Source organism: Ovis canadensis, chromosome 23, assembly GCF_042477335.2.
Source record: "Ovis canadensis isolate MfBH-ARS-UI-01 breed Bighorn chromosome 23, ARS-UI_OviCan_v2, whole genome shotgun sequence".
NCBI lineage: Eukaryota > Metazoa > Chordata > Mammalia > Artiodactyla > Bovidae > Ovis > Ovis canadensis.
The window spans coordinates 49,337,761-49,358,093 of record NC_091267.1 but is presented as its reverse complement, the minus strand read 5'-3'; the positions used below and the strand labels follow the sequence as shown (position 1 = coordinate 49,358,093).

The 20,333-nt window shown below is 43.3% G+C and overlaps 1 protein-coding gene across 6 annotated transcripts in view; it reads left to right on the top strand.

Moving 5' to 3' along the window:
• Nucleotides 1-331: 331 nt before the first annotated feature.
• The window catches only part of YES1 (YES proto-oncogene 1, Src family tyrosine kinase), a 63,512-nt gene continuing 43,510 nt past the window's right edge, over nucleotides 332-20,333 (top strand). The window contains exon 1 of one of the 6 annotated variants that reach the window (XM_069568924.1): nucleotides 332-785. Coding sequence is in view for 1 of the 6 variants with exons in the window: in XM_069568918.1 (XP_069425019.1) it covers nucleotides 834-1,098 (265 nt within the window). In the remaining 5 variants the exon portion in view is untranslated. Of the gene's footprint in view, nucleotides 1,099-1,265; nucleotides 1,398-20,333 lie in introns of those variants that run through there. The other 5 variants (XM_069568920.1, XM_069568919.1, XM_069568918.1 and 2 more) reach the window with 5 other exon arrangements.

Sequence of the window (20,333 nt, the reverse complement as noted above, 5' to 3'; positions counted from 1 at the left end):
CAGTTTCCACAGCTGTCAAATGGGATAGTAATACCTGCCGCCCGCTCCAGCGCCCCCCGGCCCCGCAGTTCCTCCGCTGGGACATCGCCAGCATCGCCTAAGACTACGCGGTCCCAAGCTTAAGCCCAAACCACCATTACCGGGAGAATCGCCAACAGAACTCGGCTTCGGTCCCCTCTCCCGGCAAGGCTGGTTCGACCTACAGTCAACAGGAAGCTCCCGGGGCTGGACAGGATCCCCAGGTCGGAAGGCGGCCAGACGCGAGCGTTTTTGGACGGCAGTCAGGCGGGTGATGAGGGTGTTAGGAACGCCCCCCTGGCTCACGCGGCGCGACTGAGATTTTACTACCCACGACAAAGGGTGCGGAAGCCTAGTACCGAGGAGCCAAGAGCCAGCCCCCCAAACTCCCCGGTCCTCCCCCACGAAAACAAAGCCCTCGGCACTACACAGAGCGGGGCGAAGGGACGCGAGAAAGCGAGGGGGCGGGCAGCCCACTCCATCTCGCGCGGCAGCCGCGGGGTCCGCGAGCGGGGAGGGGGCGCTGTGGGCCTGCTCTCCGCGTGGAGAAAAGCCGCCTCCCCACGCCCCCTCAGTCTGAGCCGCCTCGGGAAGCCGCCCCGGGCCCCGCCGCCATGTTGGGTCGGGATTAGCGACTCGGTCTCGCCGCAGACGGCGACCGCGGGAGGGGCGACCCGCCCCCCGAAGGGGCGCGCGCGACGGCGGCGGCGGCGGCGGCGCCGGAAGGTGGGGTCGCTGGAGCCGGGCCGGGCGCGGCGCGAGTTCCGGTGAGCGGGTGACCGCGCGCGCAGGTAGCCCCCGCCCCCCGGGCCGGCATGGGGGGCGGGGCCGGGAGTGAGGGCCGGCCCCGCGCGGGGAGAAGGTGGAGCGTGAGGCCGCGGGGTGGGGAGCCCGGGAATTCCCTCCTCCTCAAGTGGAGAGCCGGAGGCCGGCTGTGCCGTCGTCGCTGCCGCCCGGCGCCCGGGACGAGGAGGTGGAGGACGGGAGCGGGCGCCGCGGGCCTGGTCTCCGCCCGCCGCCCCCGCCCCGCCACCCATCCCCGCTGCTGCGGCGACTCATGCGCGCGCGGCCGGAGCGCAGGTAAGGAGCCGGCGGGGACCCCGCGGGCGGAGGCGGCCGACCCTGGCCCCGCAGCGCTAGGCCCAGCGCCCGCGCGCGCTCGGAGGCGCCGCCGCTCCCGCCCCCGCCGCTCCGAGTCGGGAAGTTCGGGGGAAACTTCTCCCCTCCCCCGGCCCGGCCAGCCCGGCGGGCGTGTCTCCTTCCCGGCGCTACCTGCTCGCCCCCTGCTCGGTCTCCGCCCCGTCCAGTCCTTCCCGGTCCCGCCCAGGTCCGACCTAAGGTCCCCGGAGCGGCGGGAGTCCCGCATCCGCGTCTGTAAGGTTGGCGGGCCCCCCGGCGAGGGGGCGGCGGGGCCCCTTCGGGCCGAAATGGGAGGCGGGGGCAGTGGCCCTTCCCGGCCCGGGGTCGCGGGTCCGCGGGTCGGCTGTGCCCACGGCATCTGTGCCGGGAGTCCGGGCGGGGGTGGGGCGGGGGAGCCTCCGGCTGCACTTGGTTTGATTGAAAACCGCAACATGTTAAAGTTTTCCTTTGTTTTGGGTTGGGGGTTGGGAAATATGCCGTTTTCAACGTGCACTTTTACAGCCCTTCTGCCGCTCCGCCTCCCCTCTTGGTTCGGTTCTCTGTCCGCATGTGTTATAGAAAATCTTGTTTTAATGTGTGTTTTTCTTCTTGGTAATTGCTTCCAGCTTTCTCTCTGTTGGGCATGGGGCAGCGTTGTTTTAAGAAGCTCTTCGAAAATCAAGTCCGACGTAGGGACTGATGTTGTTTTGTGGTGGGTGGGACCCGAGGCTGTTCGGATTGGGTAGAATTACTTTCTGCTTAATTAATTAAAACAGGCACAGCCTGACACATGGTCTAACGATTTGTAAGTTGTTAGAGAAATGAAAAGTTCAGTCTCCACTGGGATCACACTTTATGTACATGCCATTTATTATGTGTGTGTGTTCCCACAGGTACGTGCGTGCACATAGGTGATCTCACGTACACACATGTGATTGTGGTATGTTCGTGCATTGCAGCTGCAGGAATGCAGTGACAAAGTTTTCTTGACAGTTCTAAGTGTGTTTAAGCCATCCTGTTAAATTATCTGTTGTTAAAACTACACGCTAAGGAAAATATTACTAATACATACATGTGACTATAGGCGTTTAAGGCAAAGTGGTAAATTTAATTCTTAACTAGCACAATGGTTAGCACAATGTGGACAGGAAACACTTTGAATGGACAGGTAATGAAGTGTCCTGTATTACAAGCAGAGGATCTTGTATGCATTAAGTATGGGTTTTCATCTATTCTGTGAGAAAGTTGTATTTCAATATTTATATTCTGTTTTACTAATATATTAGACCCCTGCCATAGTTGACCCTTTAAGAAAAGGACATTTAATTGTATTTTAATTTTTGGATATTAGCTAAACTTCAGTGGAGATTTTGAATGTTAGATGACAATTCATTGGGTCCTAAATTTGAAAAAAAAATGACTGCTCTGAATCTAAATACAAGACAGTTCATATCCACGTTTCCAGGATAAAATATAAAAGGGCTCTTAAAATACATACTCTGCTGCAACCACCATAATGTTATAATAGCTTTAATTTTGCAGTATGTTTTTGCTGACTTCATAAACCACAAAGTTGACTCCTTTCTGTTTAACCGAAAGTGAAATTACAGCTTTGACCTATCTTATGGGATAGGTGGAATTTGTCTTATGGCTGAAGTGTAATATTAATACATGGCTCAAGTTGTTGTTTTTATAAATCAGTAGGTTCTCAAGCTGAAAAATCAATGTGCAAATAAAACTTCATATGTTGTGTTAAAATAATATTTTAAAAGAATAGCAGTGAACCGGTGTAAATGAAACATTACTGACACATGCTCTAAGTCTTGTTTATATAATAGAGGTCAGTTTTGCATCTCTTTAGGCAGTAAATAATTAATGTCATTTTCTCTATATATGCATTTAGCTCTTAATCTAATTAATCTCTTTAACATAGACAGGGCTTATTAGTTCCTATTAGCATTATAGCTAAAAAAAAAAAAAGCAGCCTAATATCAAAAATGTTTATAGAGCAGTAAAGGTCTGGTTGACTTGGAATGCAAACTTAGGTGATAAAACTATGTATTTTTTTAAAAACCTGCAAGGAAGTGATTTCTAGAGAAGTACCAAGATTAGAGAGGGAGGAAACTGTGATTGGGACCTGGCTCCTGGAGTGATGTTCTTCCACCTGGTGGTGGCTACAAGGGCGACGCAAGTGTGTAGTTCATTAAGCCATGATTGCTTTTCTGAATCTGTGTTTTAGTCTATGTGAAACTTTTTTTTTCCTTTTTAAAGAAGCCTATGTGTAATGTGCTTTATAAAGGACTTCATGGAAGAACTTAATATTTGATGACTTTAGAACACTGCTTCGGTTGACCATTTGCAAACAGGTTAGACCTATTAAATGGTAACTGGCAGATAACCAGCAGGTGTATGTAACTACTTCTGCATGTAAATAACATTAATTACATTAATATTTTGAGACAAGACACCAGATTTAGCTTTAAATCCTCTTCACTTTTGCATGTTGTACGTGGCAAATAGTAGGTAATCAGAGTATGTTTTTAAACTAGTGGACACTGTTCTGTCATCGGATATAAAATATACCCTATTTTTCAGCAAGTTGTGGTAATTAAGACTCAAAATTTTAACTGTGGCATCAAAGCAGTAGGTCTTTTCATCCATTTTCAGTTTTCTGGAACAGTAATCCTTCAGATCAGTCATTTCAGCCTGCGTTCTGATATTCTTAAGGATATCTTAAAATTATCAGCTTAAAATAAGTTTTAGTTTACTCAGACTTCATGAAGATGTGCCGAACAGCACCTGAAGAGATAGTGTTTTGTTTCAGGTGACACCATGATACTGGAGTTTCTGAAATGCTGTGAATCATTGCCTTGTGCTTTACTTGCTGTATGGAATGGGTTGCTATAGTTGCCGTGATCTTTCTTTTGCCTTGCTGTAAAAAGCAGAGTTGAAGAGATCATGTCTGTGCCACGTTCTTACATCACAGGAACTTTCAGTTATGTTATAATGGTGATGTTTGTGGCGCTGGCTTTGTTGTGTGAAATATTTACAGGAAGTTTTAGTTAAGATCTTCCATTGTTCAGAATGCTGCATGGCTTAGGTCACCTTGAGTTCACGTTTAAACAGGTCTATAACACAAATACAAGTTCCTCTAGCGAGGTACAACTGCTTTTCTTTAAAGGAAGTCATCTGTTCCTCTTAAAGTATCTTGGTATCTGGTTGGTGGTGTGTGCGGCCGTCTTGTGTGTGGCTGCAGTGGGGTATGTTGTCTCTCTTTTCTTCCTCTCAGCTGCTCCAGCGCCACAATTAGGCTGCCTATTGCTCAGCTGCAGCTGCTGGGTGATTATGAACCATCCAGCTCCTGTCTAAACTCAGAGGCAGATTTAGCAAAAGGAGCTATAGTAACAGCAGAGGGTGAAAGAGAAGAGCCGGTGCCGCTGCCAGTATCATTTTAACACGTCTGTGTGCCAAGGAATCGTTGGCTGCAGCAGCACCACTGTTGTCTTGGAACTAGCAGACTTGATAGCAACACCTCCTGCTCTGGCTTGGGTTTACCTGGTGTTATTCTTTAAGATCTTGAACTTCCCTCCAGGGCAGAGAGGGAATGCTATAAGTTGAGAGTACAGGGTAACGTACAATGAGGTTACTGATGGACTGAGCCGTGCTTCCCCCCACCCCCCCTCCCACCATAGCAGTGCCCTGCAGTGCCCCTTATTTGAGTATAGATGGGATTTCAGATTCTCTGAAGCTTATATGAACCACATACTCTGCTGCTTTAAGCTGTAAGTCTCTTGGAAGTGCTGCTGCTGTTTCTGTTGTTTGGTGGGTGGCAGAGCTGATACACAGGTTCTTTGGACTCTCAGCTTTTCTTCCAGAAAGTGGGAGACCTTCAAGAGGGATTATTTCTAGAGCTAGCTGTACAGGGCATCTCCCCTGTGACTGCTTGAGTTTTCAAGTGGGAACCCCAGATTATTTTTCCTGTTCTTCCTTTGTTCCTGGGGTATGAGAACATGGACATCAGCAAACACATACACAGCATCAGCTGTATATGGCAAGCCCCAGCCTGGAAGATGCTGCGGGCAAATTGTTGCAGGTTCTGAAATATTTCTCAGTTTATGATTACGCCAAGCAGAGAGCAGCGACATCTTGTCCTCTCTTTTACCGTTGTTGTTGTTGTTGTTCAGTCATGTCTGACTCTTTGCGACCTCATGGACTGTAGCCCGCCAGGCTCTTCTGTCCATGGGATTTCCCAGGCAGAAATACTGGAGTGGGTTGCCATTTCCTTTTCCAGAGGATCTGCTCCACCCAAGGATCAAACCCTTGTCTCCGGCCACCAAGGAAGCCCCTCTTTACCATACCATTGGACGATCTAGGTAGTTCTCCTTGCTAGTTGAGGTTTTCGAATTTTAGTGGTTCAAGATTTGGTCAGTTTGGGGTAGGGGACAGAGAGTGTTTGGAGAAGTAGCTCTCAAACTTACATAGCCAAAAGGAGGAAAGACGTGCCGAAGACTGCACACTTGACATTGTTATTGTGGCACATACTCTACAAGACACTGGTGTGTTGACCCCCACTCTCTGCGCTCCCATAGAACCCTGGTATCAAAGCCTGGTTCTTCCTTCCTAATTATTTCTTCTCATGACCGTGATATACTTGACCTGTGGTAAGCAATTGTTTGACATGAATCTTTGAGATCAGTCCCTAGGAGAATAAATCCTTAATAAATCTTGAATTGTATACAGGGACGTGGTTCAGTGTGTATTTATATGAGTTTATATACACAGACTGTCCACACATGTTTTTAAGGTATGCTGCTGCTAAGGCGCATCAGTCGTGTCCGACTCTGTGCGATCCCATAGACGGCAGCCCACTATGCTCCCCCGTCCCTGGGATTCTCCAGGCAAGAACATTCCGGTACTAAAATTTTGCAAAAGTAGCTTAATGCTTTTTCAGAAGCTAATGTTAAAACAAGTTCTTTAGATTTTTAACCCTCAAAGTTTTGGCCTAGAAAATCACTTTTATAAAACTGTTTAAAAAGTTTCAACTTTAAATGTGAACTTAAAGATCATTTTTATATTTCTAACATAAACTGGAAACTTTGTTGTTGAAGTTATACTAGTTTCTAGTAAAGTTTATGTTACTTTTTTTTTTTTTTTTTTACTATTTTAATGAATGTTGAAAACCCAAGATCTTAGATTCTAAGAAAATACATTTGGTATCAGTGACAGTCAGTATTATAATTATGACTTAATAACATTCATATATTCAAGGACAAAATGATGAAGAAATCTTCATCTTCTTGATGTAACATATGAAAGAATGCATAGGTCATAGCGTATGTCTGCTGAATTATTGGTGGGGTGGACACAGGAAGTACTGGGAGGAAAAGACTGACCACTGAAATTTAAAGATTGTCTGGTTTCAGCCTCTGTTCCTAACAATGCGTTGATCTAAATTGATTACAGGAGATAGTCACTTCTTGAATTTTTTTAATGTATCTTTCAGTTTCTTAGCATTAAGTAGAAATTTGGATGAAGTGGAGAAAATCAGTGGCTTTCGCTGCATGAGTCAATACTGAAAACTGTTCCATGGCAAGGTTATTGATTTCTTGTGTGTGTTAGTCGCTCAGTCGTGTCCTTCTCTTTGCGACCCCGCAGACTGTAGTCTGCCAGGTTTCTCTGTCCATGAAATTCTCCAGGCAAGAATACTGGAGTGGGTTGCCATTCCCTTCTCCAATGGATTTCTTAACATTTACTCTAATGCAATTAGTATTGATATTTTCCACCTTACGGATACTTTTAAAATAACAGCAGTCAAGCATTTGGAAAAAGGCAGAGAAGGTAACATAATGTAACAAGGACAGGACTAAAAGGTGGAAGGCCACCTGGATTTTAACTCCACTTCTGACAGGAAAGAGCTGTGTTGGTGTTTAGTCACTCAGTCATGTCAGACTCTCTTGCAACCCCATGGGCTGCAGCCTGCCAGGCTCCTCTGTTCATGGGATTCTCCAGGCAAGAACACTGGAGTGCGTTGTTATTTCCTGGTCGAGGGGATCTTTCCAACCTAGGGATCGAACCCGCGTCTCCTGCTTTGGCAAGTGGATTCTTAGCCACTAAGCTATTGTAGTCTTGGTCAATTCAGTGGACTCCATAGGCCTCAGTCTCACCATTTGAAATGGGGGTATAGTTTGGCCACATGTTTTCTAACGCCTTATGTGACTCTACTACAGTTGAAGGGTTTTATGTTGATAAAAATGTTAAGGAAATGCTTTGGAGTCTAAAATTTGAGATCCAATTAGATATCATATAAGTAAAAGTTAGGGTTAAAAATTGACCCATGGACTTAACACTGGACTTCCTCAAGCAAATGCAGTGTATTCCATTCAATAAGTGGGCCCTTATGAAACCTATGATGCAGCAAATACAGTGCCAGTTTTGATGTTATGAAGATGGTGGCAGCATGACTACTGCCTTCTAGGAATTCACAGTTGGGTGGAGCTGGCTGTAATTAGGAGGCTGTTATGAATTTTTTAGATTGATCTTAGTGTGATAATCCGTTAGAGTACTTCTCTGATTTTTGATGGTATTAGGGTGTGATACATCTGAAACTTTTCTTTGCACTGCATAGATGTAGATTCTAGTAAACTGAACTCTCTAGGCAGGAAGGCTTGAGTTGATGTTTTTCTAGATGTTAGTTCTTTACAGGTATTAGTGACTCACATACACAGACTCCCCAACACCTGTCTAGAAGTTTTACTAGTAAAAAACACATTTGAAAGCAAGGCTTTTAAATTTTTTTTCAGATTTATTTTGCAGTAAAATTAGGAAAGTGAGGACTTACTGATTCATTGAAGCTCATAGTTGTGATGTCAGTTAACAGTCATGACTGGATGACACCTTTGTCCCATTGTGTCAGGAAAAGAGCCATTAGTGTTAAAACAAATTTACCTTTTTAATTGACAAAAGGGCAGACTAATTGTTCTGGATATTTTTCTCTAATATGTGTAATTAATATTTAGAACAAGCCATGGGCATTTGAAAATGGTTAGCTTTTTAAGGTTTGCAGAGTATTGAATAGAAAGAGAAGGAAGGGAAAAAAAGAGGAGGAAAAGAAAGGAAGCTACAGTTGTAAGGTTGAAAGTAAAAATACTTTTTCTGGAAAAAGTTCTTTTCTGTATTTGTCTTTTTGGTTAGATTTTTGGAAGCCCGTTAGAGTTTACCTGTAAAAGCCTAATATACAGATACAACAGTGTTTCAGTGGTAAATATGTTCTGATTAATTTCAGGTTTGGTTTGGTTTTTTTAATTCACCAGGCTCCGTGAACACAGGAAATACCTGGCCTACCAAATGCTCTGATTATACAGTAGGTGAACCTGTATTTCTGCCAGCCACCCTCTCTCCCCACCTTCCTTGCTTTTCGCTGTTTAAAAATTACTGCTATGAGCTCCATATTAGGATGTGAGGACTCTAAGCTTGATCTAAGGACAGGAGCTTCCCTAGTTCCTCCCGCCCGCTTGTACTGAAGCTTGCCTCCTGCTCCGACCCTGTAGGACAGTGTGAAAAATGGAAGCAGGTCAAAAGACTGGGAATGAGAAACGAAAACGAGGAAGGCAGAAGGGAAAACTGGGCAGTGGACGGAATGCGGAGTCTATGATTTTCTTTTTCACATCCTTTTATCTGTCTCATACCCATTCACTCCTCCTCTTAGGTGCTGGGTAAGGAAGGAATAAAACCTGTTTTATGACATATGCTTTGCTATGCATTATCATGTTTAACTTAAATCTTTGAAATGCTTTTTCAAAAACACAGAAGAATCATGTGTAAGATAGGCTTTCATTACACACAAAGGAAAATTGAGGATCAACAAGGATGTGAAATTTGCTGAGGTCACGTGACTAGTTGATGTGCCTGAATGACTGACAGCGAGCGTGTTTCTTACGAGACGCCTTCCTTAGGGTTAAGGAGCAGCGATGGAAAGGCGGATTTCTTATCTTTTTCCTTCTTTAAAGTGTGCGTTTGTATTGGGGCTGAGAATTTTCAACACCTAGACTTTTCTTTTTAATGGAAGTAGCTTTGTGGTGCATATTTCATAATAGGTGTCAAGGTCAGATATTATATGTGCTGAAAAAGATGGCTTATTACAGTAGACTGTAGCAAATGCTTTCCTTTTACGTGTTTGGGTTTGTAATGGAAAATTAATGTACTAATTCCAAAGCATTCTTTATCTTTTTTATGAAACGATGTACAGCCCGACTGCAAAGAGACAGTGTTCACATGTTTTTCCAATCAAGTTTTTCTTCCCTATCTAAATTTAATTCATCAAGGATTCCCTGGCGGTCCAGTGGTTAGAACCGAGGGCCCGGAATCAATCCCTGGTTAGGGAACTAAGATCTCATAAGCTTCTCATAAGCCATACAGTGTAGCTAAACAAAATAATCACATTAAAAATTTTTTCTATGAAATAATTTTTTTTCAAATTTATTAATCAGAAGAACAAAAAAGCATGCAGAAATGGGTTACTACTCTAACTCAACTGTAGGAAATGCTGTTCTTTTGTAAGTTTGGGTTTGTAAAGTGTGTATATAGTCTGTGTCTATAAAGTCAGCACCCCTCCCCCATATATATGTCTGTAGTTTATGCTTGTGTCAGTTTTCCAACTCCAAAGCTGGACCAAGCTGTACAGTAGTGCCTTCTTTTCTGCTGAGAATATGATTTATTCCTAGATGAGTTGGGAGAAATGGCTGAAAGCTCTGTCTTATCTACATTGTCCTCATCACGTTTCGGGCTCATGCTGCAGGAGATAAACTTTCTGGTTTGCTCCATGGGGAGGACAGTGATTTCCTGAACCTTGGTGCAGACCCACCAGCCTTCAAAGCTGCACTTCCTTCTAGAGGAAATCCAGTAGGATTCTTCCATACTGGCTTGTTCCTTTAAATCTTATTGTTTGTTCCATGAATTCCTTGCTCTCTGGATGAAGAATCTGATCTCAAGCTCTGAATGGAAATTTTGTTTGCTACTCTTTGGCCACTGTGTCCAGTTACACTGGCAGTGATTTCCTTCACCACCTTGGCTTCCTTTTATTTCTTTCATTTTCTCATCTAAGAATGTACCCTTTATCTTCATTAATAAGCTGCAGCAATGTTTTCTTGGGGAATACGGGTTGATGTTGTAGCATTATTATCCCACATAGAATACCTACAGTATATCACCACCAGCAGTTTTCCATTACTGCCTGTGCATATTGAGTCTCCATGAGGGTTGGCAGATAGGTTTTACCATGTTGTGCCAGGGACATTCCTGATGATGCAGTGGTTACGTGTCTATGCTCCCACTGCAGGGGGCACAGTTTCTGTCCCTGGTTGGGAGCTGGCCTCCCTGCATGCCAGGCAGCACAGCCAAACAGCAAAAAACTGTGCCAACTCTAAATGCTTGGAATGGCTGCCACTAGAATGTAAGCTCCACGAGGGCAGCGATCTTGCTTTTGTTTACTAAAGTTATCCCATGTATCTAGATCAATAACACATAGTAGACACATGTTTAAAATATATATATATTTTAACATGGGAGAGTGCAACAGTTTGCTGACAGTGTTTGTCTAGCGTGGGCATGGGAGAAAGAAATGTTAGCAGCCAGCTCCTCGCTGAAAACTCATGTGGTAACCTCAGGACTCCTTGCAGTGGCAGGCCCAGTGCTAAACAACAGCACTGATGCTCAGGATGAATTCAAATAAACATTCTACTCGAGTCTGATGGAGAAACTGAGATTTGATTTAGCAGTGACGTGTAAATGTAAGCACAGTTGAGACATGTAAGGAGAGGTGAGAAAAGTACTTTCAGTAAGTGGGTTTTTCTTTATATCATAGTCCCTAGCTTTTCTTTTTCTTTTTTTTTTTTTAATTTTTCAGTTGTGTCTGACTCTTTGCGAGTCCATGGTCTGTAGCCCGCCAGGCTCCTCTGTCCGTGAGATTCTCCAGCCAAGAATACTGGAGTGGGTAGCCATTCCCTTCTCCTGGGGATCTTCCCAATCCAGGGATTGAACCTGGGTCTCCTGCATTGCAGGCAGATGCTTTACTGTCTGAGCCCCCAGGGAAGTCCCTAGCTGTGTCTCTGGCAGCCATGCTCTTAAGAAGTCTGGCACTTGTCAGTTTCCCTTACATTGATGGTATCATATGCGGGTGTTTGGTTGAAAGTAGAACTGAGACAAATAGTCCTTGGCAGGGCAGTTACCTTCCAGTGACAGCGTCGCACCATAGAAGGGGAGATGGGCTTTTTAGTGGAAAAGTTGCAGGCCCTGCCTTGGTAGGGGACAGGAAGTAACCTAGTAGTTGCCTGAAACTGTACAATTTAGTTGTATAAACATGGTTAGAATATTTATTTGAAAGATATGGACATAGATGGTATCTTCTTAATTCAGGCAACAATATTTGAGTTCAGTTCAGTTGCTCAGTCGTGTCCGACTCTTTGCGACCCCATGAACCGCAGCACACCAGGCCTCCCTGTCCATCACCAACTCCAGAGTCCACCCAAACTGATGTCCATCAAGTCAGTGATGCCATTCAACCATCTCATCCTCTGTTGTCCCCTTCTCCTCCCACCTTCAATCTTTTCCAGCATCAAGGTCTTTTCCAGTGAGTCAGCTCTTCGCATCAGGTGGCCTGAGTATTGGAGTTTGAGCTTCAGCATCAGTCCTTCCAATGAACACCCAGGACTGATCTCCTTTAGGATGGACTGGTTGGATCTCCTTGCAGTCCAAGGGACTCTCAAGAGTCTTCTCCAACACCACAGTTCAAAAGCATCAATTCTTTAGCACTCAGCTTTCTTCACAGTCCAACACTCACATCCATACATGACCACTGGAAAAACCGTAGCCTTCACTAGACAGACCTTTGTTGGCAAACTGATGTCTCTGGTTTTCAATATGCTATCTAGGTTGGTCATAACTTTCCTTCCAAGGAGTAAACGTCTTTTAGTTTCATGGCTGCAATCACCATCTGCAGTGATTTTGGAGCCCAGAAAAATAAAGTCAGCCGCTGTATCCACCGTTTCCCCATCTATTTCCCATGAAGTGATGGGACTGGACACCATGATCTTCGTTTTCTGAATGTTGAGCTTTAAGCCAACTTTTTCACTCTCCTCTTTTACTTTTGTCAATAGTTCCTCTTCACTTTCTGCCATAAGGGTGGTGTCATCTGCATACCTGAGGTTATTGATATTTCTCCTGGCAATCTTGATTCCAGCTTGTGCTTTATCCAGCCCAGCGTTTCTCATGATGTACTCTGCATAGAAGTTAAATAAGCAGGGTGACAATATACAGCCTTGACGTACTCCTTTTGCTATTTGAAACCAGTTTGTTGTTCCATGTCCAGTTCTAACTGTTTCCTGACCTGCATACAGGTTTCTCAAGAGGCAGATCAGGTGGTCTGGTATTCCCATGTCTTTCAGAATTTTCCACAGTTTCTTGTGATCCACACAGTCAAAGGCTTTGGCATAGTCAATGAAGCAGAAATAGGTATTTTTCTGGAACTCTCTCGCTTTTTCCATGATCCAGCGGATGTTGGCAATTTGATCTCTGGTTCCTCTGCCTTTTCTAAAACCAGCTTGAACATCTGGAAGTTCACGGTTCACGTATTGCTGAAGCCTGGCTTGGAGAATTTTGAGCATTGCTTTACTAGCGTGTGAGATGAGTACAATTGTGCAGTAGCTTGAGTATTCTTTGACATTGCTTTTCTTTGGGATTGGAATGAAAACTGACCTTTTCCAGTCCTGTGGCCACTGCTGAGTTTTCCATATTTGCTGGCATATTTAGTGCAGCACTTTATTTGAGTCCAGAAGCAAACTAATAATGATGGTTTAAGACTCTAATGGGCAGTTTACCACCTAAAGTAATGAAAACTCTAAAAATGCCCTAGACTTTTTTATATGAAAAGTTTAGGAAACACTCTGGGAGCGGAAGGAGTCAGAATAGAATGGGACTTCTATCTACATTTTTATAGCATTTTTAGTAATTGAGAAAAGACAGTAATTAGCTGTATCAAAGAATTTGATTGGGGTAGTGGTAGGTGGAAATTACATTGGAGCTAAAACCTCCCTTTTCCCCAATCTCAAGGCGCACTTTCCCTCCCACCCCCCACCCCCACCCTGCTCCCTTAAGCCACTTCTCCTGGGGCTTAATTTTTGATTTTGAATTTTTTTTTTTTTTAATGAATAGAACTTAAGTCAGAAGGAGGAGCTTGTAATAAAGGTCAAGTGGAAGAGAGGGTCAAGAACCTCTTAGGATATTATCAGAGGATGAGTAGGACTTTTAGGATGATTGATGCTTACAAGATGCAAAATCTGACAGCATAGACAACTCTTAAAGATAAATCCACAGCCAGAAGAAAGAAACCACAGATCTACAGTTCAGAAAGTTGAAATAATAGGTAGTAAAAAAGCTGACATGTCTTGTTTTTAATCTCGTAAGTTCTGTAACAAGACGATATTCTTTTATGGAAAAGCTAGTAAAAAAGTGTAAGAAACTAGTTAGGAGATAGTAAGAGGGCATCTAGCTTTATCTGATGTCAGGCTTTTAAGTCTCAAAGAATCCATTGGAAGGTTCTGAAAGACATTTCTGATACTCCCAGGACCCCACCAGTAATAGAAATCATGGAGACAGACATCTCAAAAAAAGAACGAATTAAATGACGTCTTAAAAGGTGAATTTTAATAAATGCAGACACTGAAAGTTGCCTTTGAATCTGGACAGAATTCTGTCAGTTCATTAAACAGTTTCCATTTATAAACAACTGGAATGTTATTAATACAAAGAAGTAACCTTTAACAGTTAGTTGTCCAGCAGCGCTTTATGGAATCCTTTACCCACCTTTTGGAGTTTGCAGGAATACTCACTCTGGGTCATCTGTCAGTGGTACTTTTCCTGTGTTGGTGAGTGGTCCGGCCTGATAAAGCTTCATTTCCTTCTAAAGGCAAGGGCCAGTGATTCCTTTTCCACGTTTTTTTTCTTTCTCTGTCTGTTTTATTTTCCCCTTTCTGCAATTAAATCTTCTAATGTCCCTATAAACTTTGCTTTATCTTTTTGATGATATTCAGAGTCAGGGATATTAACACGCTTAGAGCTCTTTTTATGTATTTCTGGGTTTTGTTTTTTAAAGAAAAAATAAATTGGAGTATATGAGCATGGGTGTTTGTCCCATAATGTCCGTGAACATTGTTTTGTTTTTGTTAGTCATATATGTGAACAATTTTTATTTGCTTTTTCAGTTGAAGGCTACTGTGCATTTTTCCAGGTGGTGAACTGCTTGCTCGTAACCTTTGCCAGTTTTATTCTTGGGATGTCTTTTTCTGATAGAGTTTTACAGACTGTTCGTATACAATGGATACTAATCTTTCATGTGGCAAGCATTTCCCTCATATCTCTGCTTGTCTTTATTTTGTCTAATATTTTTCTTTAATCTTAAAAAGTTATTGCAAATAATTTTCCTTTTGTAACTTCTGGATTTTGTATTCTAAGAATACTTGCCACAACTGACAGTCGTTTTAAAAATTCTATTTATGGGTTTTTGTTTTGGTTTATATTGCAAATAGTCTAGCTTTTTACTCTGAAATTTATCAAATTGTGATGGAGCACACCAGGTGTTTATTAAATCTCTTCCTTTTTCGCACTGGTGTAGAATGCCACCTCTAGCATTTACAGATTCCTACTCTCAGGCTTGTTTGAGGGCACTCTTTATTTTCTGATATTTAGTGTTTAGTCCTTGGCCAGTACCACATAGCTAGATGAGGGTAATTGTGACCTTGATAACAGCAGCAGGAGCAGCAGCTAATTATTATTCACATGTGTGTCCATCACAACAGCAAATACTTTTAACTTATTTTACCTGATTGTTTCTTACAACACCCTGAGTTAGGCATTCTTTTTTTCTTTTGAAAATCTGGCTTAAATGTTCTGACATGTAGCCGTTTTGTTTAATGAAAGGATTTTCTTTATTTTTTCTTCCCTTTAAATCTCTGAAGCCCTAAGCCCCTCACAGACGTGCTTGTCCTTGCATGGGGGCTATGTCCATCTTCTCTGTCTGGTTCACATCTTAGCGGATGTGCTGCCAGAGCAAGCAACTAAGTATTCTCAATGTCTTTATTTTTGCAGGTGAAGAAATAGGCTTTGAGAAGTTATGTTTATTCAAGTTACAATATAGGACTGCCACCAGCTTTCCAACTGCAGAGTTTATTCTCTGAACCACGAGGTTGTGGTTACTAGTGGGACACATTTCCTCATTTTTTTCTCTTTTCAGAAATTTCTCAGCTGTTCTATGCATCTCCTTCATGTGAACATCGTGATTTTGATGTAGATACTGTTAATTATTTAGATTTATTTAGGGAAGAATGGACATCATAATAATGGATCTTACTACCTAAAAATAAATGGCATGGTTCCATTTATTAAGGTTCTTTATATCCCACAGAGTTTTATTTTTTTAATATAGACTCTGAACATTTTTTTGTTAAGCTTATTCATAGGTATTATTTCTTGTGTGGTTTTAGAAAAACTTGTTATTTGGAAATAATTTCAAAGTTACGGAAGAGTTGCAAAAATAGTGCAAAGAATTCCTCGAGTTCCCTCACCCAGATATGTTGCTAACATTTTGCCTCAGTCAGAAAAGAATCTGCCTGCAATGCAGGAGACTGGGGTTCAATCCCTGCGTCAGGAATATTCCCCTGGAGGTGGGTATCCTCCCCAGTTACTTGCAAGTGTCATTCTCGTTACCCTTAAGTACTATAGTGTGTATTCCTTAAAGCAGAGACATTTTCTTATACACCCACAGTACCGTCAAATCGAATTCGGGGCTTTTAACATCCCCATAATGCAGTCATCTAATAGACCATTATCGTAGGTTGCATTTCGTTCTGCTGGAAGTTCTAGGCCCCAGCACCTGTGAATGCAGCCTGATTGGGAAGCAGGGTGTCCGCAGATGTGATCTAGTTGAGATGTGGTCATACTGAATTAGAGTGGCCCCAGTGCATTATGACTGGCGTCCTGTTAAGAGGAAAGTGTCATGTGACCAGAGGGACAGAGGTGGAGTGATGTGGCTGCAAACCAAGGAGCCCCACAGGCTACCCCCCACAACCAGAAGTTAGGAGAGGCAGGAGAGGTTCTCTCCAGAGTTTTGGAGGAAGCATGGTCCTGCCAACACCTTGATTTTGAACTGCTAGTCTCCCTTACTGTGAGAGAATACTTTCTGTTGTTTTAAGTCTTTTTCTTTTCTTTTATTCCTTCCTTCCTTTTCTAGCAGCCCTAAAATGCTAATGCAGCAGTCCATAATCCACATTTTTCTGATTATCCCAATAATGTCCTTTATAGCAAAAATCCGAATCCAGCGCATTGCATTTAGGTATGTCTCTTTAATCTCCTTCAATCTGGATAGCTCTCCAGCCCTTATCTTTCGTGATGTTGATATTTTTGAAAAGTCAGAATGCTTGCTTTGCACAGTGTACCTCGTTGAGATTTCTCTGTGCTTCCTCGTGATCAGATGCAGATTACGGGCAGGAATGCTGCATCGGGGTGCTGTGCCCTACCGTGTAGAGCCCGTCAGGAACAAGGCACCCCTTGTTAGTCTGTCCTGTTATTGGCAGTATTAAGTCTGCTTTGGTAATGTGATATCTGTCAGGCTTCTCCACTGTAAAGTTAGCATTTTTTTCTTCTCCATCAATAGTTGATACATGGAATAGTAGTTTTAGTTTCCATGAATGTGAGTCTTTCCCGAATTGGCTATTGAAATGATGACTGCAGAATAATGCTTTTCTCAACCCTGTAATTCCTTCTGCATTTATTAGTTGGGGTTCTCTAAGAAAATCTTCCTTTCACTCCCCTGTGTTATCGGAGTAATTTTTGGATTTTCTTTTTAGCCATCAGGTTATAATCCATTAGTGTCGCTATTCCTTTTGTAGCTCAATTTCATCCTACATTTGGCAAGCAAGAGCCTCTTCAGGATGCTTCCTGTATACTACGATATATCCACATCTTGTTTTGATTACTACTTATTTATTTTTTCGTATAAGATGTCCCAGGCTCTGAAACCAAGCAGAGAGCTGGTGTGTCTGCAATGCAGAAAGGCAAACTCTGACAGCGGGAGTTGTTAGCAAAAACAGGATTTGATGAGGGGCACTGCGCAAGGCAGTGGGAGACAGGCCTCAGGGCCACTGCAACTTGGTCTTGAGTTTGCTGTTCAGTTGCTGGGTTGTGTCCCACTCTTTGTGACACCAGTGGTCTGTAGCCCGCCAGGCTTCTCTGTCCATGGGATTCCCAGGCAAGAACACCGGAGTGGGTCTCGGAGTTGGGGATATTCTTGAAGGGGAAGAACAGAGAGGCTGGGATTAACCATGGTCTTGTGACATTTCTGGATCATAGTTTTGGGAGTCAGGATGTTTCTGGTTTATGATTCTCTCCCCAGGTGGTCCATGGCTCAGGAGTCAGTTAGCTGTCTTGCCCTAAAGAAATGACCCAATCTTGTATGTTACTGATAATATCTACAATAGCAATTGTAGGTATCTGATTCCGGTTGATTAGTGTTCAGTTAGCACAGGATTGCGGTCAGAGGGGACAAAAAAAGGATAAAGTTTTGGATAAAGAGATTAATCCTAAACGTGGTAATGGAACTTGGTTTTGGGAGGACTTAGTTTCAGTCCCCGCTACTGTTTTAACTTGCCCCAAATCTTTGAGGGGTTGGAGTGACAGCTGCTCTGGCTACTTCTTGCTGAAACCAGGATGTAGTTCTACCCCAGTTTGGGGGATGGAAATGTTGCATGCCAAGCTTCAAATAGGATCACAGGTCGCTGAGAAATAATACTTGCACTTTTCATTTAATAAAATGACAATGAAAGATTTCAATAGGAAATAAAGAAGATTCTAACAAATTACTTAAAAGGTAAGGAAACTTAGCAGCTCAGTATTTCCTCCCCCAAAAATGTTGTTCTCTTAACAAAGAGAACATTCAAGTTTTGTACCATATTGCCTTTAATATTAAAATTCATTAACTGAGTGAAATTCATTCTAGTCTTAGTCCTGACCACACATAGAATTCCTTTCTAAAGATTCTTTAGTTTTCTCTTGCAAATCTCATACAACTTTCTCTATCCATATTAATTTGTCCCCTACTTTCTTTCCCTTAACAAAATGCATTTCCATTCCTTATACTTTTTTTACTTGCATACAAAGATGTTTTCCTTATTAATTTTTAGCTTTAATTTCATATATTAATTAAAATTCTCAACTCTTAAAAACCTGAATTTCTGATGAAAACTAAGAAGTAATCAATTATGGACTCTATGGTACCACCATTTTCTCATTGGCAAACTGACGAATGTATTCTGTAACCTCCAGAAACATTCATTTCCTTATAACATAATCTGCTTTTCTTTTTGGCCACGTGATGCACTGCCTGGCATGTGGAATCTTAGTTCCCTAGACAGGGATTGAACCTGGCCCTGCTGCATTGAGAGCACAGTCTTAACTACTGGACCATTAGGGAAGTCCTTTTTTTTTTTTAATTGAAGTGTTGATTTACAATATTATGTTAGTTGGATATTTCTAATGAACCTGAGTATCTTTAGTTTTTCTCTCATAAGAAGGCAGAAGTAGGGAAACTTACACTAGTTTTGCAGGTAATGTTTCAATATTTTATCTTATTTGAAAGGATCTGGGTATTCAGTGAATTCCTATCATTTAACCTAATTTGTGTGTGTGTGTGCGCGTGCATGTGCGTGCGCTCACTCAGTGGTATCCAACCCTGTGCGACCCCATGGACTGTAGCCTGCCAGGTTCCTCCGTCCATAGGTTTCTCCAGGCAAGAATACTGGAGTGGGTTGCCATTTCCTTCTTAAGTGGATCTTCCGGACCCAGGGATCAAACCCACATCTCCTGCATTGGCAGGTGGATTCTTTACCACTGAGCTTCTTGGGAAGCCCCTAACCTAATTTAGCGGAACTCTATAAACTTTCAAGTACCAAAAATCTGGAGAAACTGTTTTTAAATAGACATGCACTGTGCTTAGTCAGTCAGTCGTGTCCGACTCTGAGACCCCCCGGGCTCTCTGTTCATGGGGATTCTCCAGGCAAGAATACTGGAGTGGGCTGCCAAGCCCTTCTCCAAGGGAACTTCTGACCCAGGGATTGAACCGGGGTCTCCTGCATTGCAGGCAGATTCTTTCCTATCTACCTGGGAACTACATGGTAGCAAAGCATTATACCTGAAGAGTTCACCTGAAAATTCTCACCTCATTTATCTCTATTTCATTACCTTCCATTCATATTATCAAGTCCACCTCTTTGGGTTTGGTTATTTGCTGGGATGGCTAACAACCCAGGAAAAGTTCATTTACTTGGCTCCTGGTTTATTATAAAAGGATATAGCTTGGAAACGGGTGATGGAAGAGGGGCAAGGGGCGAGGGGAAGGGTTTGGGGCTTCCAGGTGAGCCACCTTCCCAGAACCCCCAGGTCGCTTCAGTGCCTGGAAGATCTCTGAACCCCTTCTGTTAGGATTTTTCTGGAGGCTTCTTTACAGAGCCTCACTTGCAATGCAGGAGCCCCATGTTCGATCCCTGAATTGAGAAGATCCCCTGGAGAAGGGAATGGCAACCCACTCCCGTATTCTTGCCTGGAGAATCCCGTGGACAGAGGAGCCTGGCCGACTACAGTCCATGGGGTTGCAAAGAGTTGGACATGAGACTGAAGGACTCACTCACTGATGAAATCATTGACCTTTGGTGGCTAGTTCAACCTCCAGCTTCTGTTCCCTCCTGCAAGGTGGGAGTGTTTGGTGAGTCTGAGAGTTCTACCACTTCCCTGACCTGGTTGGTTCCTCTGGCATCCAGCCTCCCCCCACCATTAAGGGCTTTCTAGGGGTTACCGTCTAGTCAAGGCTATGGTTTTTCTGGTGGTCATGTATGGATGTGAGAATTGGACTGTGAAGAAAGCTGAGTGCCGAAGAATTGATGCTTTTGAACTGTGGTGTTGGAGAAGACTCTTGAGAGTCCCTTGGACTGCAAGGAGATCCAACCAGTCCATTCTGAAGGAGATCAGCCCTGGGATTTCTTTGGAGGGAATGATGCTGAAGCTGAAACTCCAGTACTTTGGCCACGTCATGAGAAGAGTTGACTAACTGGAAAAGACTCTGCTGCTGGGAGGGATTGGGGGCAGGAGAAGAAGGGGAT